Source organism: Macaca fascicularis, chromosome 17 (genome assembly GCF_037993035.2).
Source record: "Macaca fascicularis isolate 582-1 chromosome 17, T2T-MFA8v1.1".
Lineage (NCBI taxonomy): Eukaryota > Metazoa > Chordata > Mammalia > Primates > Cercopithecidae > Macaca > Macaca fascicularis.
In genome coordinates this window covers 62585001-62605399 of record NC_088391.1, presented here as the reverse complement: position 1 = coordinate 62605399, position 20399 = coordinate 62585001, and the positions used below count along the sequence as shown (strand labels likewise).

The 20399-nt window shown below is 35.1% G+C and overlaps 1 protein-coding gene across 2 annotated transcripts in view; it reads left to right on the top strand.

The window, feature by feature from the left end:
* Nucleotides 1–20399, top strand: part of DACH1 (dachshund family transcription factor 1) — a 435030-nt gene that overhangs the window by 224255 nt on the left and 190376 nt on the right. For both annotated transcript variants that reach the window (XM_015439332.3, XM_005585987.4), the window contains exon 3: nucleotides 12961–13122. In XM_015439332.3, the coding sequence (XP_015294818.3) occupies nucleotides 12961–13122 (162 nt within the window). The remainder of the gene's footprint in view (nucleotides 1–12960; nucleotides 13123–20399) is intronic.

The window sequence follows — 20399 nt, the reverse complement described above, 5'->3', positions numbered from 1 at the left end:
CTTGGCTGTTTTTCTTCTTCTATTTTTCGGTTAAACTCATAGCGTAAGATAATACTTCACAAAATTAAACCTTTGACCTTCTGTAGAGTTAAGTCTCCTTTGATTAGATAAAGTAACAATTTATGGTCCAGCATGAGGTTGCACATGAAATGAATAATGCAACAGACTCCGTGTGGACTGAGAATCTATTGCTTTTGAAAAGATGAATGCTGTTTAAAGGGGAGAAAGTCCGCTTAAGTGTGTTGTCTTTATTCAGTATGCACTTTAGCAATATTTCAAAGGGCTTTACCTCCAAGATAAAGTTATGTTTGAATTTTCTAATTCTCATAAGAAAGATGTATGGTAAGAGTATTGCAAAAAGCTTTTGAAACTCTTTGTAGGACTGTCATACGTGTCATTATGCCACATATTCCAGGTATTACAGATGGCTGAATTATAAAATCAAATACATGCGTGAGAAAAATGACCATTGATTTTACAAATGGAGTTCCAAAGGATGGGACAATTAGAATATTATAATTTCTAATCACATTATGTGCCACTGTGAACATTGCATAAATCAAAATTATATTTAACAACTATCTTAAGAAGAAGAAAAGTAACAATAATACAATAATAATATTAAACTGAGTTTGTAATTTTTTTTTTTTTTGAGATGGAGTCTCACTCTGTTACCCAGGCTAGAGTGCAGTGGCATGATCTCTGCTCACTGCAACTTCTTCCTCCCGGGTTTACATCATTCTCCTGCCTCAGCCTCCCGGGTAGCTGGGATTACAGGTGCGTGCCACCATGTCTGGCTAATTTTTGTATATTTTTTTCAGTAGAGATTGGTTTCACTGTGTTGGCCAGGCTGGTCTCGAACTCCTGACCTCAAGTGATCTGCTCTCCTCGGCCTCCCAAAGTGCTGGGATTGTAGGCATGAGCCACTGAGCCCGGCCTGAATTTGTTATTTTTAAACCAATCCATAGGAGTTCAGTCTTTGGTTATTATGATGTATTAATCTTTGTAGATAACAAGTATTTTACATTTTGTTTTGTTTAAGTCACCTTACAAATTTGAACTATCATAACTCATTGACAAAGAAGAGTGACTAGATGTGAAATTTCTATTTTTCTATGTTCTTTTGAAATTTTTTTGGAAAAGTTAAAAAATATCTCAAGTCCATCAATGAAAACATTTTATTGGAATTACCTAATAACTACAGAAGAGATATACATACTTGTAGAATCAGAATTGATGTTTACTTCTATCTTCAGCTCAATGGAGGTAGAGAGATATGTACATAGCACAGGTCCGTGTTTCTCACAAAGCTTTTGTGATTAGCTGGTTATTTAAATTACTAATTGACATGCAGAATTTGAATGCTTGAGAGAAGTGTTTTAGTTTTAGTTTGGTTCTTTTTCAATTAGCTTAAATTATTTAAGGTGAATAAATCTACTGCAGTGATTTAGTTTCTTTTAATAGAATCTCCTGGTACAGTATAAATTAGGTCAAGAGAAGTCATTGGATCAGTATAACTACAGACATTGCGTCTAAAATGAAAAGATGTTAGGAAAATTGAAGATTTGCTATGACTTACAGATGTTTTGAAACAAAGCAAAAGTTCCTGTCAGAATACACAAAAGGTTCACATTTCTTGGCATGTTAGTAACTAAACATTTCTTTCTGTTGGAATAAGTTTTTGCAGCAAAAGAGAAGTGAATAATATAATACTACACATTGGTAATTCTTCCTGATATACAGTTGCTCTGTTCCTAGGTGAGATGGATTGAATATAATAATCAGACCTCATAAAATAAATACATTCAAACCTAAACACCATTTATTTTTTTAACTATAAGGTGTAAAGTCTCCTTATAATCAGACTATCTAAGTAATTTGTCTAAGTCACACTCAAATAATTGAGTAACTTGACCATGATTATGAAATTGTGCCAACATAAGGACTTCATACCCTTTAGCAATCCACCCTCTAGGAGATGACAATGACTAGAGACTACGGACCACAACTCATGTTTCATTGGAATCTTCCTTATCACATGGCATGATGTGTTTTTCCAAATTAACTAAGTTGTTTTTTTTTCCGTAGTCCAACTTTAAAACTGCAGCCACAAACCTACTTTTGAAAGCGCTACAACTGGCCTCTCACTATTCACATTTCCTTTGTAACTAAATGAGGAAAATACTTACCTAGTAGGTTGATGATGGAGTTTAAATGAGATGATGTTATAAATGCTAGACCTAGTGACAAAGAAGTAAAAAATATAATGCCTCAACCACTGATTTCTCTGTTTCTATTGTTAACCAGTGACTCTGCATGTATATTGTTCCTAGCCCACTCAGACTTTGACCTCCACTTAGAAAGAATATTGTGTGTGTGTATGTGTGTGTATTCTGTGTTCTATGTGTGTGTATATATATGAATGTGTACATATATTCATACATATATATGTATATATGAATAAATTTCTTGCATGAGTCTTTTCCATGAAAAACATTTATTTACTGTATCAGAAAACTTTTGTGGCCACATATTTTCCAGCTATTTTTATTTCATTGGATGGCTCATCCCAAACAAGACTTACATGTAAAAATAGCCACCTCTTTTGATTTTTTTTGTCATTTTCTGTCCTCAACAATAAGCTATACATGGACAGAACCCCATGTGGTACTTGGAATCCGGAAAAAGAAAAAACAACTGAGACATTGAGGTAGCAATGGATTTAGAAAAGGATTTACATGACATTGAGGAAAGTAGAACATTTGAGGAGATTATACTTAGACTGAAATGTCAATGAGGTTATTCTTTTGCAGGAAATTACATTTATGGTATCTTTTCCTCTTTTCACTTATTATACTGCCTGAACTATCACCAATACTTTAACAAGTAGCCTCTTAACAAACAAAAACATCCTTTTAGAATATCACACACTTTCAGTCACTCTCATGCTAGTTAGAGCTACCTACATGGAGTCAATTCACTAAGTAATTTTGGGTGATGAGTCCTGTGAGTAGTAAGATGTATTGGGCCTTAGACCAACAAGAAGATATCTAATGCCTAGTTTATTAAATAATTGAAAAAGATATAATGAGGGGGTGCTTAAAAGAAAATTAGAGTTAAGGTGTATCTAGTTCAATTTGTTTCTGGTTAGAATTTGTTTTATGTTAAAGATAGCAGAGAAGAATAATTTATTTACTTTCCTTTTTTTTTTTTTTCTCATTGTGCCCTATGTAATATATAGGATTCAGGAACAAATTATATTGTATTTCGCCAATAGTATGGGTTAAAATTTTGTGCATAAAGTTCAATGGCCATTGTTTCTGTGGCAGATATAGTCTAAATTCTATAAAACTGAAACACAAACATTTAGATCAGATTTCTAAGTGGAGTCAATTTATATTGGTGTATTTGTGACATACCTGAGTGTCTATAACTTTGACTTCCTAGATAATCCATAAACTGCTAGAGCAAAGGGGGATCATCTCTTTCAAAGGCTCCATAGTTTACTGTCTTCTGTACTTTTCTTTTAATATTTATTCATAGAGTGTGTGTGGTCAGTGCTGAACTGGGAGTAAGGAGAATTGGGGTTACTCTATGATTATTTAATGGTGTGACTTTATAGAAATGATTAACCTCATTGCCCCTAAATTTAATCATCAGTAAAATAAAAGGGTTACATTAGGTAAAGTCTTTCTAGTCCCCCAGTTTTACAAGTGTAAGACACCAAGAGGTTGTTTAGAAATAGTTTTCTAAAGGTAGTAATGTTAAAGGTGGAGTAAAAGTTACATATTTAAGACCTTATAGTGCCAAGTTCAACTTTATACAAATTAGGTTATATTTTATTTTAAACCAAATTATAGAGATTTAAAAGTTTTATTGATTCCGTTGCAGCCTGATTCTGGGTTAGTGATCGGAAGGTGAGCTTTCCAAAAGCTTTCATAGAAGTTCCTCAGTGATTGATATGGCCAGATGACTTCCCTATGGTGTTTACTCTTTCTGATTTCACTTCTATAACCTCTTCAATCTGAGAAATTGAGATTTTAAGCTATCCAGAAAAATAATGCTAAATCTGATGTCTATTTTATTTATAATTCATTGTTCATATTATAACAACATCTTTCTTACTGTATATATCTCCAAATTAGTGGAGTTTTTTTTGTTAGTACAAACATTTAAAAAATCTAATTCAATCAATTGAAAGACTCAAAACTGGTATAAGGAGTGTTTCCATTAATGGCCTCAAGGATCAATTTTTCTTTTTCTCCGCAGAATACAAATGTGTTTCAAAGGCCAAGAAAAGTCAGTCTAATGGACATTAAGAGAAAAGTTCACACTCAAAATCTTCAGTCTAACCAGATTTACAATTAAATTATTTATTCTATCTGCTTATCATTCTGGTTATTTAATCATTCAAGAGTGAAGACATGCATGTTTCAATCACGATTTTAATTTATTTAGAAAGTATTGAGAAATAAAATAACTGAAAGTTAGTGTCAGTTTCTGACAGCTGGTATTTAAATAAGGATAGGAGGGAAACAGGGAGAAAAAAGGTACTGGTGTTTTCAAATTGTTATATTGAGCCAAGAGTTATTCTAAGACTTGGAGTGATTTCAATTGAGCTGTAATTCAAACTCATGTGGAGCTTACAATGCACCTTCAACAGAGTTTTGCAAAGAGTCTATAGGAACTGTCAGGAGCAGAAAGATTACTTCACAGTAATGACTGTTGAATTGAACTATGCTTTTTGATGTTTTACTTTCTGAATTGAATTGTTGGACAAGATTAATTGCACACAGTGAGAGTTTTAAATGAATGACTATGTAAAGCATTAAGTTTCTCTGTATACCACTTGGGGAAAGATAGCTGAAAGGTTTAAATGAATAAATGTATTTAATGCACAAAATGCCTGAGCTAATTTTAAAATTCTTTTGCTAACACCCTTATTGAAAATAGAAACCCATTTTATTCATCTGTCTTGGTTATATTGCTCTGGTTGAAGTAATTTAATATTCCTGCTTTCCACTAATCTTCTAGTTCAACAGAAGTAAACAATAGGTTTCATAAATTAAAAATACACTCTTCTGAACATGCTTATAAGTTTAAAAAAACAAGGCTGTAAACATTTATGACTGAAACAAACTAGATTGTTCAAATACTGCCATGATGTATCATGTATATCAATATGGCACTGATATCAGTTAGAATGCAAACAAGGTTTTAAATGATGTGCCCCTTCATTTCAGCTGGAGAATCCGCTTCACACCATCTGCCTATCAGATGGTTAGGAACCAGGACTGCGTATTAATGCCACATGTTCGATTTTCCTCCTTCTTGTAATGGTTAGATTCGTATTGCTAATAGCTGTGCATGAGCACTGTCGATGAAATTTCTGTGACGGTGGAGTGATGAGATATTTATAAGCCGCCTGTCTCTCTGAATAATCAGTAGGAAGAATGCCAGACATAAATAACTTATCAATTCCAGAATATTAATAATAACTACCATTGGCTATAATCTACTGCATGTTTAAAATGGTTTTGTTTAAATGTGAGCAAACTAACACAAACTAATAACGAGTCTATCATATGGAAAGTTTGAATACTTAACATCCCTTGGATATAACCCATTTTATTTAACTATTAAATTTGGGGAAATGCATTTTATATGGAATGCGATGTTAAAGTAGACAATAAATCAAACATTTGGAAGTCATCTTGATGTCTTTGAAACCAAAGATCAAAGATTGGACCTTTCAAGTTAATGAGCAAACAAACAGATCAGAGAAAGAATTTGACAGCAATATGTCTCTTTTATTGATATCTATAATCTACAGTTGTAATCTTCTATTTATAAGTAAGGGTATTAACTTAATTGAAATAAATAAAATAGAGACAGTTTTCCATTTTTTAAAGAAAGTGATCAGGATTGCATAATGGCATTTGAATAATTTAAAGGCCTTCTTAATAAAAGTTGAAAGCAGAAGGAAAACACTATCTTTAAAAAGTAAAAGAATACTCTAAATAGTAAAAATGCCTGCTTATCTTCCAAAAGATAAATCCATGGGTTGGCTTTAGGATACAGAATTTAAACTAGTGAAGGCTTTGTATCAATACAACATAGAGTGAAGATTCAGTGATTTTATGATAAATCTGATCAATGTAGAGAGCCAAATCCAATGATTTGATGGAAACAAGATTTTTAAATATCCATTTGCCAAATGGCTAAATTCTCACTCAATGCTGTTAGGTACTTTTTGTCCTATTTGCACTTTTGTAATTGAACAAAGGTAAAACTAAACATAGAGACATGATGGATAGTGAGTTACTTCACAGTATCAGTGAGCATTTATGGAGGGGGAGGGCTTGATGTGTGCCCAGGCTGTTGCAAGTTATTTCACCTTCATTCTTTACAACACATCTGTGAGGTCAGAATTGTTATCCCTCCGTTTAGAGATGAAAATTTTGAAGCATGGGACATTATATAACTCGCTGTGCCATCCCAGATAAGTTTGATGCATCCTGTCCAAAGTTTCCACGGCTCTTTGGGGTGTCTTTTTCCCCCCAGCCACTGTATTATACATATTTCTTATAAGAGAGTGAGACTAGATTACAAATAGTTTCTATGCTGGTCACTAACGTAGCAGGAATCTTAAAAGACTTTAGTGGAATATCAAAAAGTGAGAATAAAAGTAAAAGAAATTGACTAGCAAAGTTACAATTTTTTAACAATAGCCCATTTAAAAAAAATCTATAATTTACTCTGAAGAAGCAAGCATAAGTTTGCATCATAATTCAGATAGTAATATGACAAGGCATGTTTCTAGTTTTGTGTAAAAATCTACTCATTCTTTTAAATTTGAAAGTGATAATTTGTCAAGATTCAATAGGAAAGAAAAAGAAATCTAAATACATTGCACCACGTAAGACAGGTAGTGTATTAACCTAAGTTTGATATACAGTTCTTTTCCTGAAGACCAAGTGCAGGCCTAGAAGAGAGAACACAATATATGACTTGTTATCTTTACACTGAAGGAAAACTCTTTTTTTTTTTTTAAAGAAAATCTTTCTCAATCAATTTTTACTCAGTGGAAAATGATTTTTTTTAAAATTGTTTTCTAGTTTGTGTTGTTTTGTTCTGTTAGACAAGGTTTTTAAAGTCGTCATTCCTTTCTTGGAAACTGATGAAGGCATTATAAAGCACCTCTAGCTAATCAAAGTAGTTTAACTTGTGCTCACAGAATTCATTGCCTAGGATCTCAACCTCCTAAAAACATCTGGAAAATGAACTTTAAATATACATTAAAGTTTCTCCATTTCTGATGATAAAATTAGATTTAGAATCTTTTAAAATAAAATTTAGACTTTGACTTCTCAGTTCAGTACTTTTTTGTCTTGGTGTAGGAGATAATTTTATGCAATGTGTTTTTATGCAAAAACACAGATTCCTTAGTCCATTTCAGAAATATTCTGTGGATGTGGGCCTGGGGAACATCACCTGTATCTTTATCATGCACTGCAGCTGATTGCCTAGTTCTGAGGGAGAAATGGGTTGCTTGAATGAAAAACGTAAAAGCAGGGTGGGCACAGTGGCTCACGCCTGTAATTCCTGCACTTTGGAAGGCTGAGACGGGTGGATCACCAGAGATCAGGAGTTTGAGACCAGCCTGTCCAACATGGTGAAACCCCATCTCTACTAAAAATATCCAAACAATTAGCCAGACGTGGTGGTGGGTGCCTATAATCCCAGCTACTCAGGAGCCTGGGGCAGGAGAATCGCTTGAACCTGGGAGGTGGAGGTTGCAGTGAGCCGAGATCCCACCACTGCTCTCCAGCCTGGGTAACAGAGCGAGACTCTGTCTCAACAAAGAAAAGAAAAGGAAAGAAAAGTGTAAAAGCAGTGGTAATTTGTGGTATAAGACAATTCAAAGTGGGATATGGAAGAGGAGGGAGGGTAGCAAAAATTTCCCTGAATCTGAAGACAGGGCAGAAGGTCTACGATAAGTGTGGAAAGGGTTATAAAAGGAAGGAAAAGGATGTGAAATGTTATGGTTTGCCAGCGTTTACACCAGTGGGCAATTCTTGATTACATAGAAATGTTGTTATAGTTTATATATTATCTATTTAGTATAGACCAAAGACTTGAGTTATTTTGTGAATTTATTACATGATTTTTTTTTAAGACAACTTTGCTTGGGAAAAACATATACAATGGGACCTCTATTTAAGGTTAGTGTATAGATTGTAAACTATGTTTTTAGAGACAGGAAATTGGAAGGGATTTAAGAATTACATCAGGGACTGAATGCAAGGCCAACAGGAAGTTCAATAAATGCAGAGTGGGTTGAGGTGGTGAATCTTTGTGATCCTCTCCAGCCCTAGGCAAGACATACCTTTGGAGAGTCATGCTTTATATTAAATTAACGAGATTTGTTATTCTTAGTATATACACACTTATTATAACATAAAAATAATGTTTTAAATTACTTTCCATTGACATTGCCAAAATAATGACCATGTTTCTCCTGTGGCTTTCCATGTAATCTAATTTGATAAGCATTTTTTCATTCAGTGACAATATGTGCCAAGCATTGCAGCGGATGTTTGGGATATATATATACTAAGAAAGTATTTCTGCCCTTTTGGTGCTATGACCTAGTTAGAGGTCAGAATCCTAATCCTACCCTCCTTGGCCCCAGCCCCCAAAAAAGAGCAATAAAGAGTTTAAGAGACTGTTTTTCTTTACTGGAATTACTCATTAAAATGACCTGTAGAATAGTAAGATTAACAAAAAATATACAGTTACAGAGGCCCCAAACCAGACTTGATGATTCAGAATCTCAGATGGCAGGGCTGAGCTATTTGCATGGTTTAAAAGCTCCATGGGTGATTCTGATGCACAGCTAGGGAAGGCAAACTCACATACAGCAGGGGAGATGCAAACACAAGCAAGTGGGGTAGATTGGGGAAGGTCAGGTACAGCTCTTTAAAAAAGTAAGCCATGAGCTGATTCTTGAGATGTTGACAGTTCTTTCCTAGGTAGATAGTGAAGAGTCAGGAACCTGAGCCTCCAGCTCTGAGCACATAATATTAAAGTGATAGCATGAAGAAGGCATAGGCAAGTCTGGGGCCAGGGCATAGAGGGCTCTTCTAGAAAGTGAGAACAGAATGTGCGAAGACTGACTTAAAAGAAAGAATGAAGTCGTTCGCTAGTGAAAAGGAAAGAAGGCCTATGTACCTGGAGCACAGAGAGCAAGGGGGAGGTGGAGGAGCAAGGGATCCATACAGACAGGCAGGGAACTGAGAACAAAGGGCACTGACAGCCATGAGAAGCACTGGACTGGATCCTAAGAGCAGGCATAGAGTGTATATTCAAATCCTCACTTTCAGGCAAGGTGTCATGGCTCATGCCTGTAATCCCAGCTCTTAGGGAAGCCGAGGCAGGTGGATCACTTGAGGTTAGGAGTTTGAGACCAGCGTGGCCAACATGGTGAAACCCCGTCTCTACAAAAAATACAAAAATGAACTAGGTGTGGTGGTGCGTGCATGTAATCCCAGCTACTCGGGCGGCTGAGACAGAAGAAGAGCTTGAACCCTGGAGGCGAAGGTTGGAGTGAGCGGAGATCACGCCACTGCACTCCAGCCTGGGTGACAGAAGGAGACTCTGTCTCAAAAAAAAAAAAAAAAAAAAAAAAAAAAGGAAGGAAAAAGAAAAATCTTTACTTTCATGAGATTTGACTATGACATGGATAGTAAGAGATTGGAGATGGGTGGTGTGGAAGCTATTATATTGATTATATTGAGCAGGACTCTAAGAAAGAAAAGATTGGAACTTTTACTGGTGGGGAGGGGCAGTGGGAATGGAGAAAATTAGTTGAATTGGAAAGATATTAAATAATTAAAATTGAGAACCCATCGAACAGCCAGGTGAGTTAGTGAAGCTAAAATCAACAATTGTTGCATATGTCATAGCTTTCTTTCTGCTTTCATAAAACTGGGCTAAAAGTGGAATGTTAAAAAGGGTTGTAGTTAAGTTACAGCGTGTAAAAATGTGTGAGAGTGTGTGTGTGTGTGTCAGTGACACACATATATCTTTTCGACTTTGTATTAAAAATGTAAAACTGGGAAAAGTTGTCATAGAAAAATAAAGGAGTACCATAAATAAATCAGCTAAATGATAAAATCATAAAAAATATTTTTAAAAGTCAAGGGCTAATCCAGCCACCTAAGGACAAATGTGATTATTCCAGCTGAGAGGGCTGTGTCAGGCCACAGATACTCTGCAGAAATTACAGTGAGGCCGAGTCTTTCTTTTTAACAAACTAGAATGAATAGCATGCCTAGTTTTTACTAAACATGATATGGCATTCCTCACGTAGTTTATCGTATTTGTCCTTATATTTTTTCTTGGGGATTAGAATGGTTTTACAGGTGAAGAAAATTATATTCAAGAAAATTTGATGGTTGGTTCCAAGGCCATGTCATACATAGACATGGTTCCTGGTACTTAATTTGATTTGGATCTCTCTGATAATAGTGAGTTGTAAGTTTACCTTTATTATTTGAATACTGTGAACAAGTTTTCCCTGCAGCACAAATCCAAGACAAAGACTTTTGAAGTCATAAATTGGAGATGGGTCAACATCAGGTAACCAAGGAAAAATGGGATGTTCACACTGGTGACAAAACAAAATTGAGGAAGAAAGATTTGCTGGAAAACACAAAGAGACTTTTAAGAGAACAGGAAAGAAAATTTTCTGAAACATCTTTGAAGGAAATGAGTAATTGGGGAGAAAATTCAATCATAGGAAGATGAGAGAATCAGTTCAAGTTGTGACTTAAAAGGCAATGAATGTTCAGATCAAACCCAGATGGATTCTTTGAGTTTAGATTAGTGCCTTTTAAGGGATGATTATCAGTTTTTCATGTAAAGACCTAATCTGAAGGTCCTGTTGCGTTGGGGTGAAAGTTGTCAGGGCCTCTTTGGTCTGATTTGAAGGAAAGGTGAAGTCTTCTTCTAACCTCTAAAAAACCAACAGAGATTTTCATAGAAAAATACTTCCTTATAATTCCTTGGGCAGGAACTTATTTGCTAGAGTAACTAGAAGTGATGATTAGCGGGGAGGAAAAGGAGGAGAGCGGTGCTCAGGCTCTAATCCACCAGCTGGGAGTGGAAATAAATCACACAGATAAATTCAAACGGCTGGAGCACTGTAGTCAGAAATACTAAAGCAGCCACAGTAAAAAAAAAAATATATGGGTGGGGGTGGGGATATTTATCTTCTCGTAGACTTAAGGTTTTAGAATTAGGAGAGATCATTTATACATTCCAGTGTCTGTCATTTTGCAGATGAGGGACGTCAGCCTGAAATGAACTGACTTGGCAAAAGTTCACACATTTAGCAAGACAAACCACTCCCCTGCTCAAAAACCTCTGCTTATTATCTCTCTCTATGAATATGTAAAGTCAGAGCAGCATGGTCTTAATTCTGGTCTTCAAGATCTTGTCTCAAACTCTGTTTCTTTTCTTTTTGTTCTTTTTGTTTTTCTTTTCCTTCCTTTTCTTTTCTCTTCCTTTCTTTCTTCTCTTTTTTTGGGACAGAATCTCACTCTGCCACCCAAGTGTGCTCACAGCTTACTGCAGCCTCAGCTTCTCAGGCTCAATTGATCTTCTCACCTCAGCCTCCTGAGTAGCTGGAGCTACAGGCACAGGCCAGCATGCCCAACTACTTTTTGTATTTTTTGTAGAGAGGGGGTTTTATCCTGTTACCCAGGTTTGTCTCAAACTCCTGGGCTCAAGGGATCTGCCTGTCTCTGCCTCCCAAAGTGCTGGGATTACAGGCATGAGCTACTGCACCCAGCTCAAACTCTATTTCTAATTTAATGTCTGCCCCTACCCCCTGTTCTCTGGATGGATGAAGATGAACTATTCTGGACAGATTTCCTTGGCATAGTGGTTAAAAGTGTCAACTCTGAGGCCAGAGTGTGCTGTTTTAAATCGTGTGCCATGGTTTTCTAATCTTTCAAGTAAGGATAATAGTGATCAATCACAGAGGGTTATTAAGATGATTAAGTTACTTTTGTGTCACTTAAATCAGCACTTAAATTTCATAACTAGAAGCTAAGTGTTAGCTTTCATTATATTATATTTTATTTTTGGACACCTTGAACACTGGGAATACCAAGCTGTGTAGCAACACACAGTTCCTGCCATTGAGTAGTTCACGATCTAGTGAGGAAAACAGGTGTCCCAACGGACCATTCCAGTGCAGTGTGGCATGTCCTATAACAGCAGCACAGGTATCAACATGGGCCAGGGGGAGAAGAACAGACCAGGCATCCAGGCAGCTGGCGGCCATGGAATGGGAAGACTTCTAATGAGTAGCTTTCTTCAGGAGGATGAGAAGTCAAGGAAATGTCTGTCATAGGGCAAGAAGGTTCCAGGCAAAAGGCAATGGCATGTGTGAAAGCACAGGCTTGAAGAGGCAGGGCATGTATGGGTAATGGTGACATGTGTGACATAGCCAGGGTGTGGATGACAACAAACAAACTGGGTGAGGAAGTAGGTTTACACGCCTTTGTGAAAGGACTTGTGAACTCAGTTAACAGTTCAGATTTTTCCCTCCGTGTAGGCAGCTACGGGGGATTTTAAGCAGGAAAGGACATATTTAGATTGGTAGATTGGTTTCTTTAAGAAATAACTGTGGCTGCATTTCCACTATTAGCCTTATATCTGTGAATTTTGTTTCTGTTAATATTTAATTTTGGACTGTAGCAATCACTCTCTCCCCTTATATCAATGTTGTTTCATTGTCTAGTTGGGAATGAGTATAAATTATCAAAGTGTTGCATAAAGGAATCAGATACTCTAATAAATGTTTGTATGTTTGTTATAGCAAGTACAGGAACTATTAAATGAAAAATCGGAATTCGAATTACCTCATTTTTAATTTATTCTTTTAAGGTCTGACAGCAGCAGCTGCAGCAGCTGCTGCTGCTACCAATGCAGCTATTGCCGAAGCAATGAAGGTGAAAAAAATCAAATTAGAAGCCATGAGCAACTATCACGCCAGTAATAACCAACATGGAGCAGACTCTGAAAACGGGGATATGAATTCAAGTGTTGGTAAGTTTTATGTTCACTGAAACTTATTGTGATCACTTTGCTACCGAAGTGCAGTACTGGCTTTTCCAGAACAAAACTGTTGGCTACCCATTCAAAAAGTTGACACTTTTAGCTTGAAAACAGTGTATGTTTGAGGATACCATTTTGCCTCTAACAACCAATGATAATTGTTCATTCTAAAGGAATAATTAGCAACATTATTTTTAATTATAGGATCAACTTTATGTCTGCAACTTCTAAAAGCATTCAGCTATCATCTTTCATAATGCAAAGTTTAATCAAGAGAATTCTAAAACATTGAGAGCAGCTAAGGTGACAGAGAAATATGTACAAATGAAACCCTACACTTTACTTTTCTATTCTTTTAATCCATTTGTTATTAAGTAAGAAACTTACTACCATTGGCAACAAAAGACACAAACTTAGCCCTCTTGGAATACAGATTATGTTGATGATTAATTCTTTTTATAGATAACGGTTATCAATGTCTCTCATTTAAAAAATACAACTTTAATTTCTTGATTTTTTTTTCTTTCCTACCATATGGAGAAAGATGAAAAGTTAACTGTCACTGTCAAACCAAAAGGAACAGTTTTACCTGTGCCAACTATCCATTTGGGTAATTCATTTTGTCAAACACAACTTCAAATATGGGTTAATATTTTTATTAATGAAATCCTTAGCATCTGGATGTTGATGCGGCAAAACATGTTTTTCTGCTATTGCACTGTATTGCTTCTCTTTCAAATGCAGAGATCGTGCTCAAAATGTAATTAACAAGAGAAATTTGGGTACTACAAGATGTATGCAAGATACTATAGCCAATGTATATTTATGAAGACCCTAATAACTCACGGCCATTCAATTAAATTCTCTTTTTCATGCAGCATTTTCATAGATTGCTTCTTAAGTTAATTGTCAGCTCTCTACTTTCAGTCTATTAAGACATAGTTAAGGGTATATAAAGGAATACTGTGGATTTTAGTGACAATCATTTTCACAACAGCTATCTGGAAACATACACAGACATGAATATTAGAGTAAAATATATAGACAAAACACAAAATACTGTTTCAGTGATGCTAAAAGGCACCTTTTGTAATGTAAAAAGGGAAAAATGCACCTTTTCAGCAGAACTACATAAGGGAAATTGCAAAGGACTAGCAGTAGTGGGTTTGAATGGAGAGTAGGTGTGAGTGTGAGTTCTTAGAAGGATGAAAAGACATGGAAGAGAGCCAAAAGAGATGGCCCTACAACTGCAGAGGACTAAGGATAATATCTGTGCTTATGTTTGTAATGCTCCTGGAGGGAAGACAGGGAGGGAAGAGGATTGTTTTGGGCATGGTTCACACACCTATATTTAGACATTTAAAAATTAAAACAGAATTGAAGTAAAATGCAAGAATTGTAAGTCTGTTTTTAGAACTATCACTTTAAAGTAAAAGCCTTTTACTAGACTGATAAAATGGGGCCCTGTTGGTCACTTTTTAAAACAAGTAATTAGCCACTTGTACATTATGGCTATTATTACAAAACAATCTGGATTGTTTTCAAAATTTTAGAAGATGAGACTGTTCAAGCAGACTGTTCTTAATAGTTGGTTTTATGAGAAGGGATTCTTAAAATAGACAATTTAACAACATTTAAAGCAATACACATTAAAACATGGTATCTCTGTTTGAATTTTCCAGAGCAGAAGTTGACTTTGGAGAAATCAACAGGCATAAGATAAAGAGAACATGGTTCATAATTAAGCATAAACATATTTTTCATATTTGATAGTACATGACAAAATTTGCCTGCTAACCAAATTGTAGCTTACTTTAATTATTTTGGTACATAGGCTATTGCAATGGCTTAAAAAACAAACAATTTGAATTTTCTTTTATATTTTAGTTGGAATAAATGACTTTTGTTTTTTTCATTAAGGTATGCAGTTGATAGATGTTACTGCTTTTCAGTTTTGACACCCCCCATCCAATGCCAAAATGAACCAGGAACAGAAATTTACTTGAATTTTCCTAGAAAGTCTTAATAGTTTGAGATTCTGTTAACATAGTATCAGTGTTGCTGCTGCTGGTCCCTAAGGCATTGAGGTCATTTATATTAGATATCTGTAGCTGATTTGGGCAAAAAGATGTTATCATTGTAATTTTCATCCTATTCTCACATGCTGCTGTCCTCTAAGAATTTCCAATTTATAATATTATCCTTCCTGAAGACTTTCACCCCAGGTATATATCTAGACATCAAGGAAAGTGATTTTAGGAGGGATGTGGTAGTGGGGGAGGTACAAAGCAATGGTGAAGGTGGGGGTTGAGCTACATCAAAGATCAAAGCAATTCCTGAATTGCAGCTTTGATGGCCACAATCTTCTCTCCACAATGCCTGTCTCTTGGTAAGTGTTCAGTAAAGACTTGCTCTGTGACTTTGTAAAGTATGTAAGCTTTCTGAGCCCAATACTCCATACTGAAAAAATGACATAAATGATAGTATCTATATCATGAAAATTAAAATACTTGTCACATTATTTATTACAATGTCTGCTTATCAATTTGTTTGGTCATCAGTAAGGTTCATAGCTTGGGGATTGCTTTTGCTATTATTATTACTATTTCTTCAAATCTGTCCTCCTGGAAATCACCTTCTTCCTTTTTACCATCATCAACTTCTTCCACCTGCTTTTCTATTCTCTCTGGTAGCTGTTATTTGCTAAGCTGCAGGTCTGTGAGGAGATTTCAGGGCAGCTGTTACATCTTTTAGATTTTGTAGGACATTCGATATTAGCTCATTCTAGGAGTGCAAAAAATAATCACAACACAGGCCCAGGACTCAGGGGCATGCAGTCTATGGATGAGATGGGTAGGTAAGTAGGCAGTCTTAACAAGATGTGCTGAATCCTCCAGGAGAACCAATTACCATGAAGTGGTTAGGAAGTGGTACTGAAGCACATGAATTCTAGAAGGAATCCCAAGAATCTCCAAGGCCTATATTTCAGAATACAGACTGCTCTCATGAATCTATCAACTGTTGACTCTTTGAAGTAGTGAAACCGTTCAGAGAGGTGATACTTAAATGATGTATTGTTGCTACTCAGTCTTGCCCAAATCCGGTGACATTTTTGAAGACAATTCAGGGCTCTTGTTTTCTCCTGTACTAATCTAGCTCATAAGTTCTGTTAAACATTTTAGGCATTTTTTTTTCTTTTTTTTTTTTTTTTTGTAGGAGCATTGTGTTTTTCCTTGATTGTAAATGAATCCTTAAAGCCCCAGATAACAGATTTTGTTTTTGCTTTGTTTGGTTTGATTTGCTGGGTAAGACAACAGGATAATTTTGTATCACACAACCCTTCCTGGTTCATAATATGAACCTTAGAAATTAGCCAGAAAAAGATGTTTAAAGAAAGCTTTGACACTGTTGAATAATTATGTTATATCCCAATTTTACATGGTAACCTTGAGCTCATATCTTTCCAACAGAATGATCACTTTAGGAAGAAGTGAGCACCTGAGGATAGATCCGAGTGAGGCATCAACACACTGAGTAAAATATATGGCTATGTCGCCATTCTCCCTCATCCACAATCAATTGGATTCTTTTAGTTTAATATTTACTTGCTAAGATGAGATGCTAGTCTGCATGGTGATAAACAGTCTGCTCTTGGCATCTGAAGGTGACCTGTCAGTTCATATGGACAAATCTCCTGCTTACTGAAATGTACAAAATAAATCATTAAAGCAGGCAGGTGCTCATTCCCAGATTTAAATCACCATAGATTTATGATTTGAATTAATGCTTCATTTGACCATAGAAATAGATGCTGAGACAAATGATATGCACTGGTTGGGGTTTCCATACTGTAGCCATCCTGATATTGATTACTGAGATGTCTTTGCAATCTCTTGTTTATATCAAGTACTATCTTGTGACAGGTTGGCTGATACGAGCTACATTGCAGATAAGAAGGAAAAATGTCCCGGATTCTTTTTAGTGGCAACACTCTCCACAACATACAGGCCAGACAAATTGCTATATTTTGCTTTAAGGAATGATCTACATAACCAGCTTAAAAAATGCTGCTTGGAAATTGGGACTGGGATATTGCAAAGGCGGAATTTAAAACCGGTGAACTCAAGGTCAATTTGATAGTATCTATAGCTATGTTTTAATCTGTTTATCCTCTTTTTTTTGGCATTATGCACACTTTTGAGGATACTAAATTAATCACAATCAGTTTAATCTAAATAAAGGAAACTTAATTTTACTTCTAGTTTTTAAATAGTATATAAATATTGACATAGTGAGCATCTCTTAATAGTTTCTATGTTATTTAAATACTTGCTAAACCTAGTGTCTTACTCCCTTCCCTAATGACAACAAAGGAAATAACTCTTTAAAGCTAAATACATTAAATATTATTCCCAAGTGCAGCATTTTCTGGAGTATAATTTACCAAGAGGCAGGAAAAGACTGCATTTTTACTTCTCTTAACATTTTATTTAAGGAAAACACTATGTATACAGTTTAAAAAATACTTGGAGGATTTAAGAGGGACCTTTGCCACTAGCTAATATCTGACTCATAGAACTGGTAAACAGCTATCAACAATAGTAGATTGCTTGCTTAGTAGGAAATGAGTTCATATCTATTCAAAATGTAATCTCAAAACAGATGTCCCAAGAAAATCTCATTGTTTAAACCATAGTCATAACCTTCTAACTGCTGTAATTTCTTTAAGGAAGGGAAGTATTTGTAAGACTTTAGTATTTTCTCTTTTTGAACATTGTGGAACATAGGCAAAGGTACACTAATGCCCTCATCAACAAACCTGAACACATTTCACAGGCTCGAAACATATGATTGTTTTTCATTTTCTCAAACTTGTAATTGTTACACGAATGTAGAAGTTTCAAGTAAAAATAAGGACTTGAGTTTGAGAATAAAGCCGTGATCTTCAAGAGTATTTATCACTCCTTACTTCTTCTGTTCTTCAACCAATAAAACAAAACAAATATATGAAGGGAAAAAAAGCCAGGCGGATAAAGAGATAAAATTATCTTCTTCAACTCACCCTACTCTTATCTTTTTAAATTTTAACCATTCCTGCAGAAACAAAATAGTTTATGCTGGCGTCATTTCCTTTCTTCTAACACATGTGTCTATTTGGAAGGAAAAGATTAATTTTATGATTTCAGGAAAAAGTCTTGGAGACCTTGAGAAAGCAAATAAAAGGAAACTGAGAACACAGGCCACCAAGCAGAGCTCTGCAATTGCACATTGGATTCTCTGCCTTGGCAATGTTAATGAACCTCAAATCCTTCCTATAATTAGATGAGGGAATTGCTTATATTTTCAAACAGATGATGCTGCTATAATGAAACGATTGACAGGGAATTTAAGAGTGTCTACAGTAGTCATTTGGTTTCTGTTATAAAAAAAAGTTTAAAAAGAAGATTGGCTTTAGACATAGGTCCTGAGAGAGGTAGTAATTTACATAGCATGCTATGACAGGTGTCTTTGTATAGTAAGGAAATAAAATGGAAGACTAGAGAAATGATGGGCAGGTATAGAAATTTTTTCAGGGAGGGGGTGTCCTATGCTTATTCTGCTTAGGTTCTTTAAAAGGGGCCGAGACTCAAGAGATGGATCCGGATTGAGTGCACAGCTGTAACTGCTGATGAGCTAATTGCTCCTTATCTCTCAGCCCCATTCATCTTCATTTTTTACCAATTACTGAGAATTATCTGTGTTCTCAGTTGGATATGAGAGTTAATCCTTTTTGGTTAAGCTGGCAGTACTGTGAGCAGATTCCAAATCGGAGGGTGAAAAAGCCAAAGCAAGCTTGCTCTAAAAATGTCTCCAGTTCAATTACAGTATCAGTGATTCACAAGAAATTTGCTATTGTTTAACAGATTAAATGTAGAAAGTTTTTTTTTGTTTGTTTGTTTGTTTTGGTAACTAAAATGTTTTTCTGCCTAACAATGATTTTTAAGATCCTTCTTCCTGCCTGATGAGTAAAACCCAACAATATTAACAGCCAGAGTCTTGTAAACGTGGAAACATATACAAGACTACTCTAAAAGTTCAGAAAGATTCTGACACATGAGATGAGAAATATTTTAGAACTGATAGCTGTCAATTAATATATAAGTAGTTTTATATTGAATTTGCTCTCTGTAGCTTCACATATGGTGAAAAAAGTATGTTCAAATATAAATATTTTCACAAATGTCCCATTAGTGGCTATTTTAATGGAAGACCACATAAGCATCTCTTAAAAGTATAGGAACCGCCATGGTTTGCAATTCAATTGATTGAGAATAGGCCATATGGTTAATATCATCCCCTATGCAAAAGATATCTTCATATCCTGAAATTTTCACACAAAATTGCTTAGCCCAATAATAAAAGACAAAAACTGTACTAAGCTACTATTCCATCAATTTTAATGCATTTGTAAATATTTACTGTTTATGGCAATTTTTCTTCATTATATGTTTTAAACAAGATAGAGAATTACCAGTTTGATAATGATTAGGAATGTTGTTATAGAAACAGTATGTGCAGTTCATTTTCAACAGCTTTGAATTAGAGTGTAATGTGAAAATCTAAAGGATAAACAGCTAATTTAATACAAGATGATCAAAACGTCGTTGTGGAAAATATGAATATGTTATTGTGTGACCAAGGTAAGTCCTTCTAGACACAGCCACAAACTCAGGTAGGGGAGCAGAGAGCAAAATAAGTCAGAAGATTTAGCTTCCAGTAATAATGTAGTTAATAAATAACTTAGCTACTTAGATAAGTCACTTAACTGCTCATCTTTTTTATTTAATAAATAAGGAAATTTTGCCTAATTTCTCTGTTGGCTCTAAAATTCTTTGATTTTTGAAACCACAATAAAAGATAAAGGGCAAGAAGATATTTTTGACAGTAATTTTTAAAATAAAAAATCAGAAGTAACCACATGTTCCAAAACAAGCCATCTTTAAGTATACTGTAACATCTATTTACATATTATGCAAGCATTATATGATGGATAAGTATGGACAATATTTATTTTGAATATAAAAAAGGATGATACCACTTTTTCTACCTTGGTTCTACATATCCTTTTCATTAGAGTTTGGAAGACGCTAAACAATAGTTAACATTGCTATGTTATTGTGGACAAAATATGAATATTAAAAAATAAATATAGCTTAAAATTAGATTATTTTAAAATGGCATATGAAGATATTAATTGCTGATCATTTTATGAAGCTCTTTTTCATTAT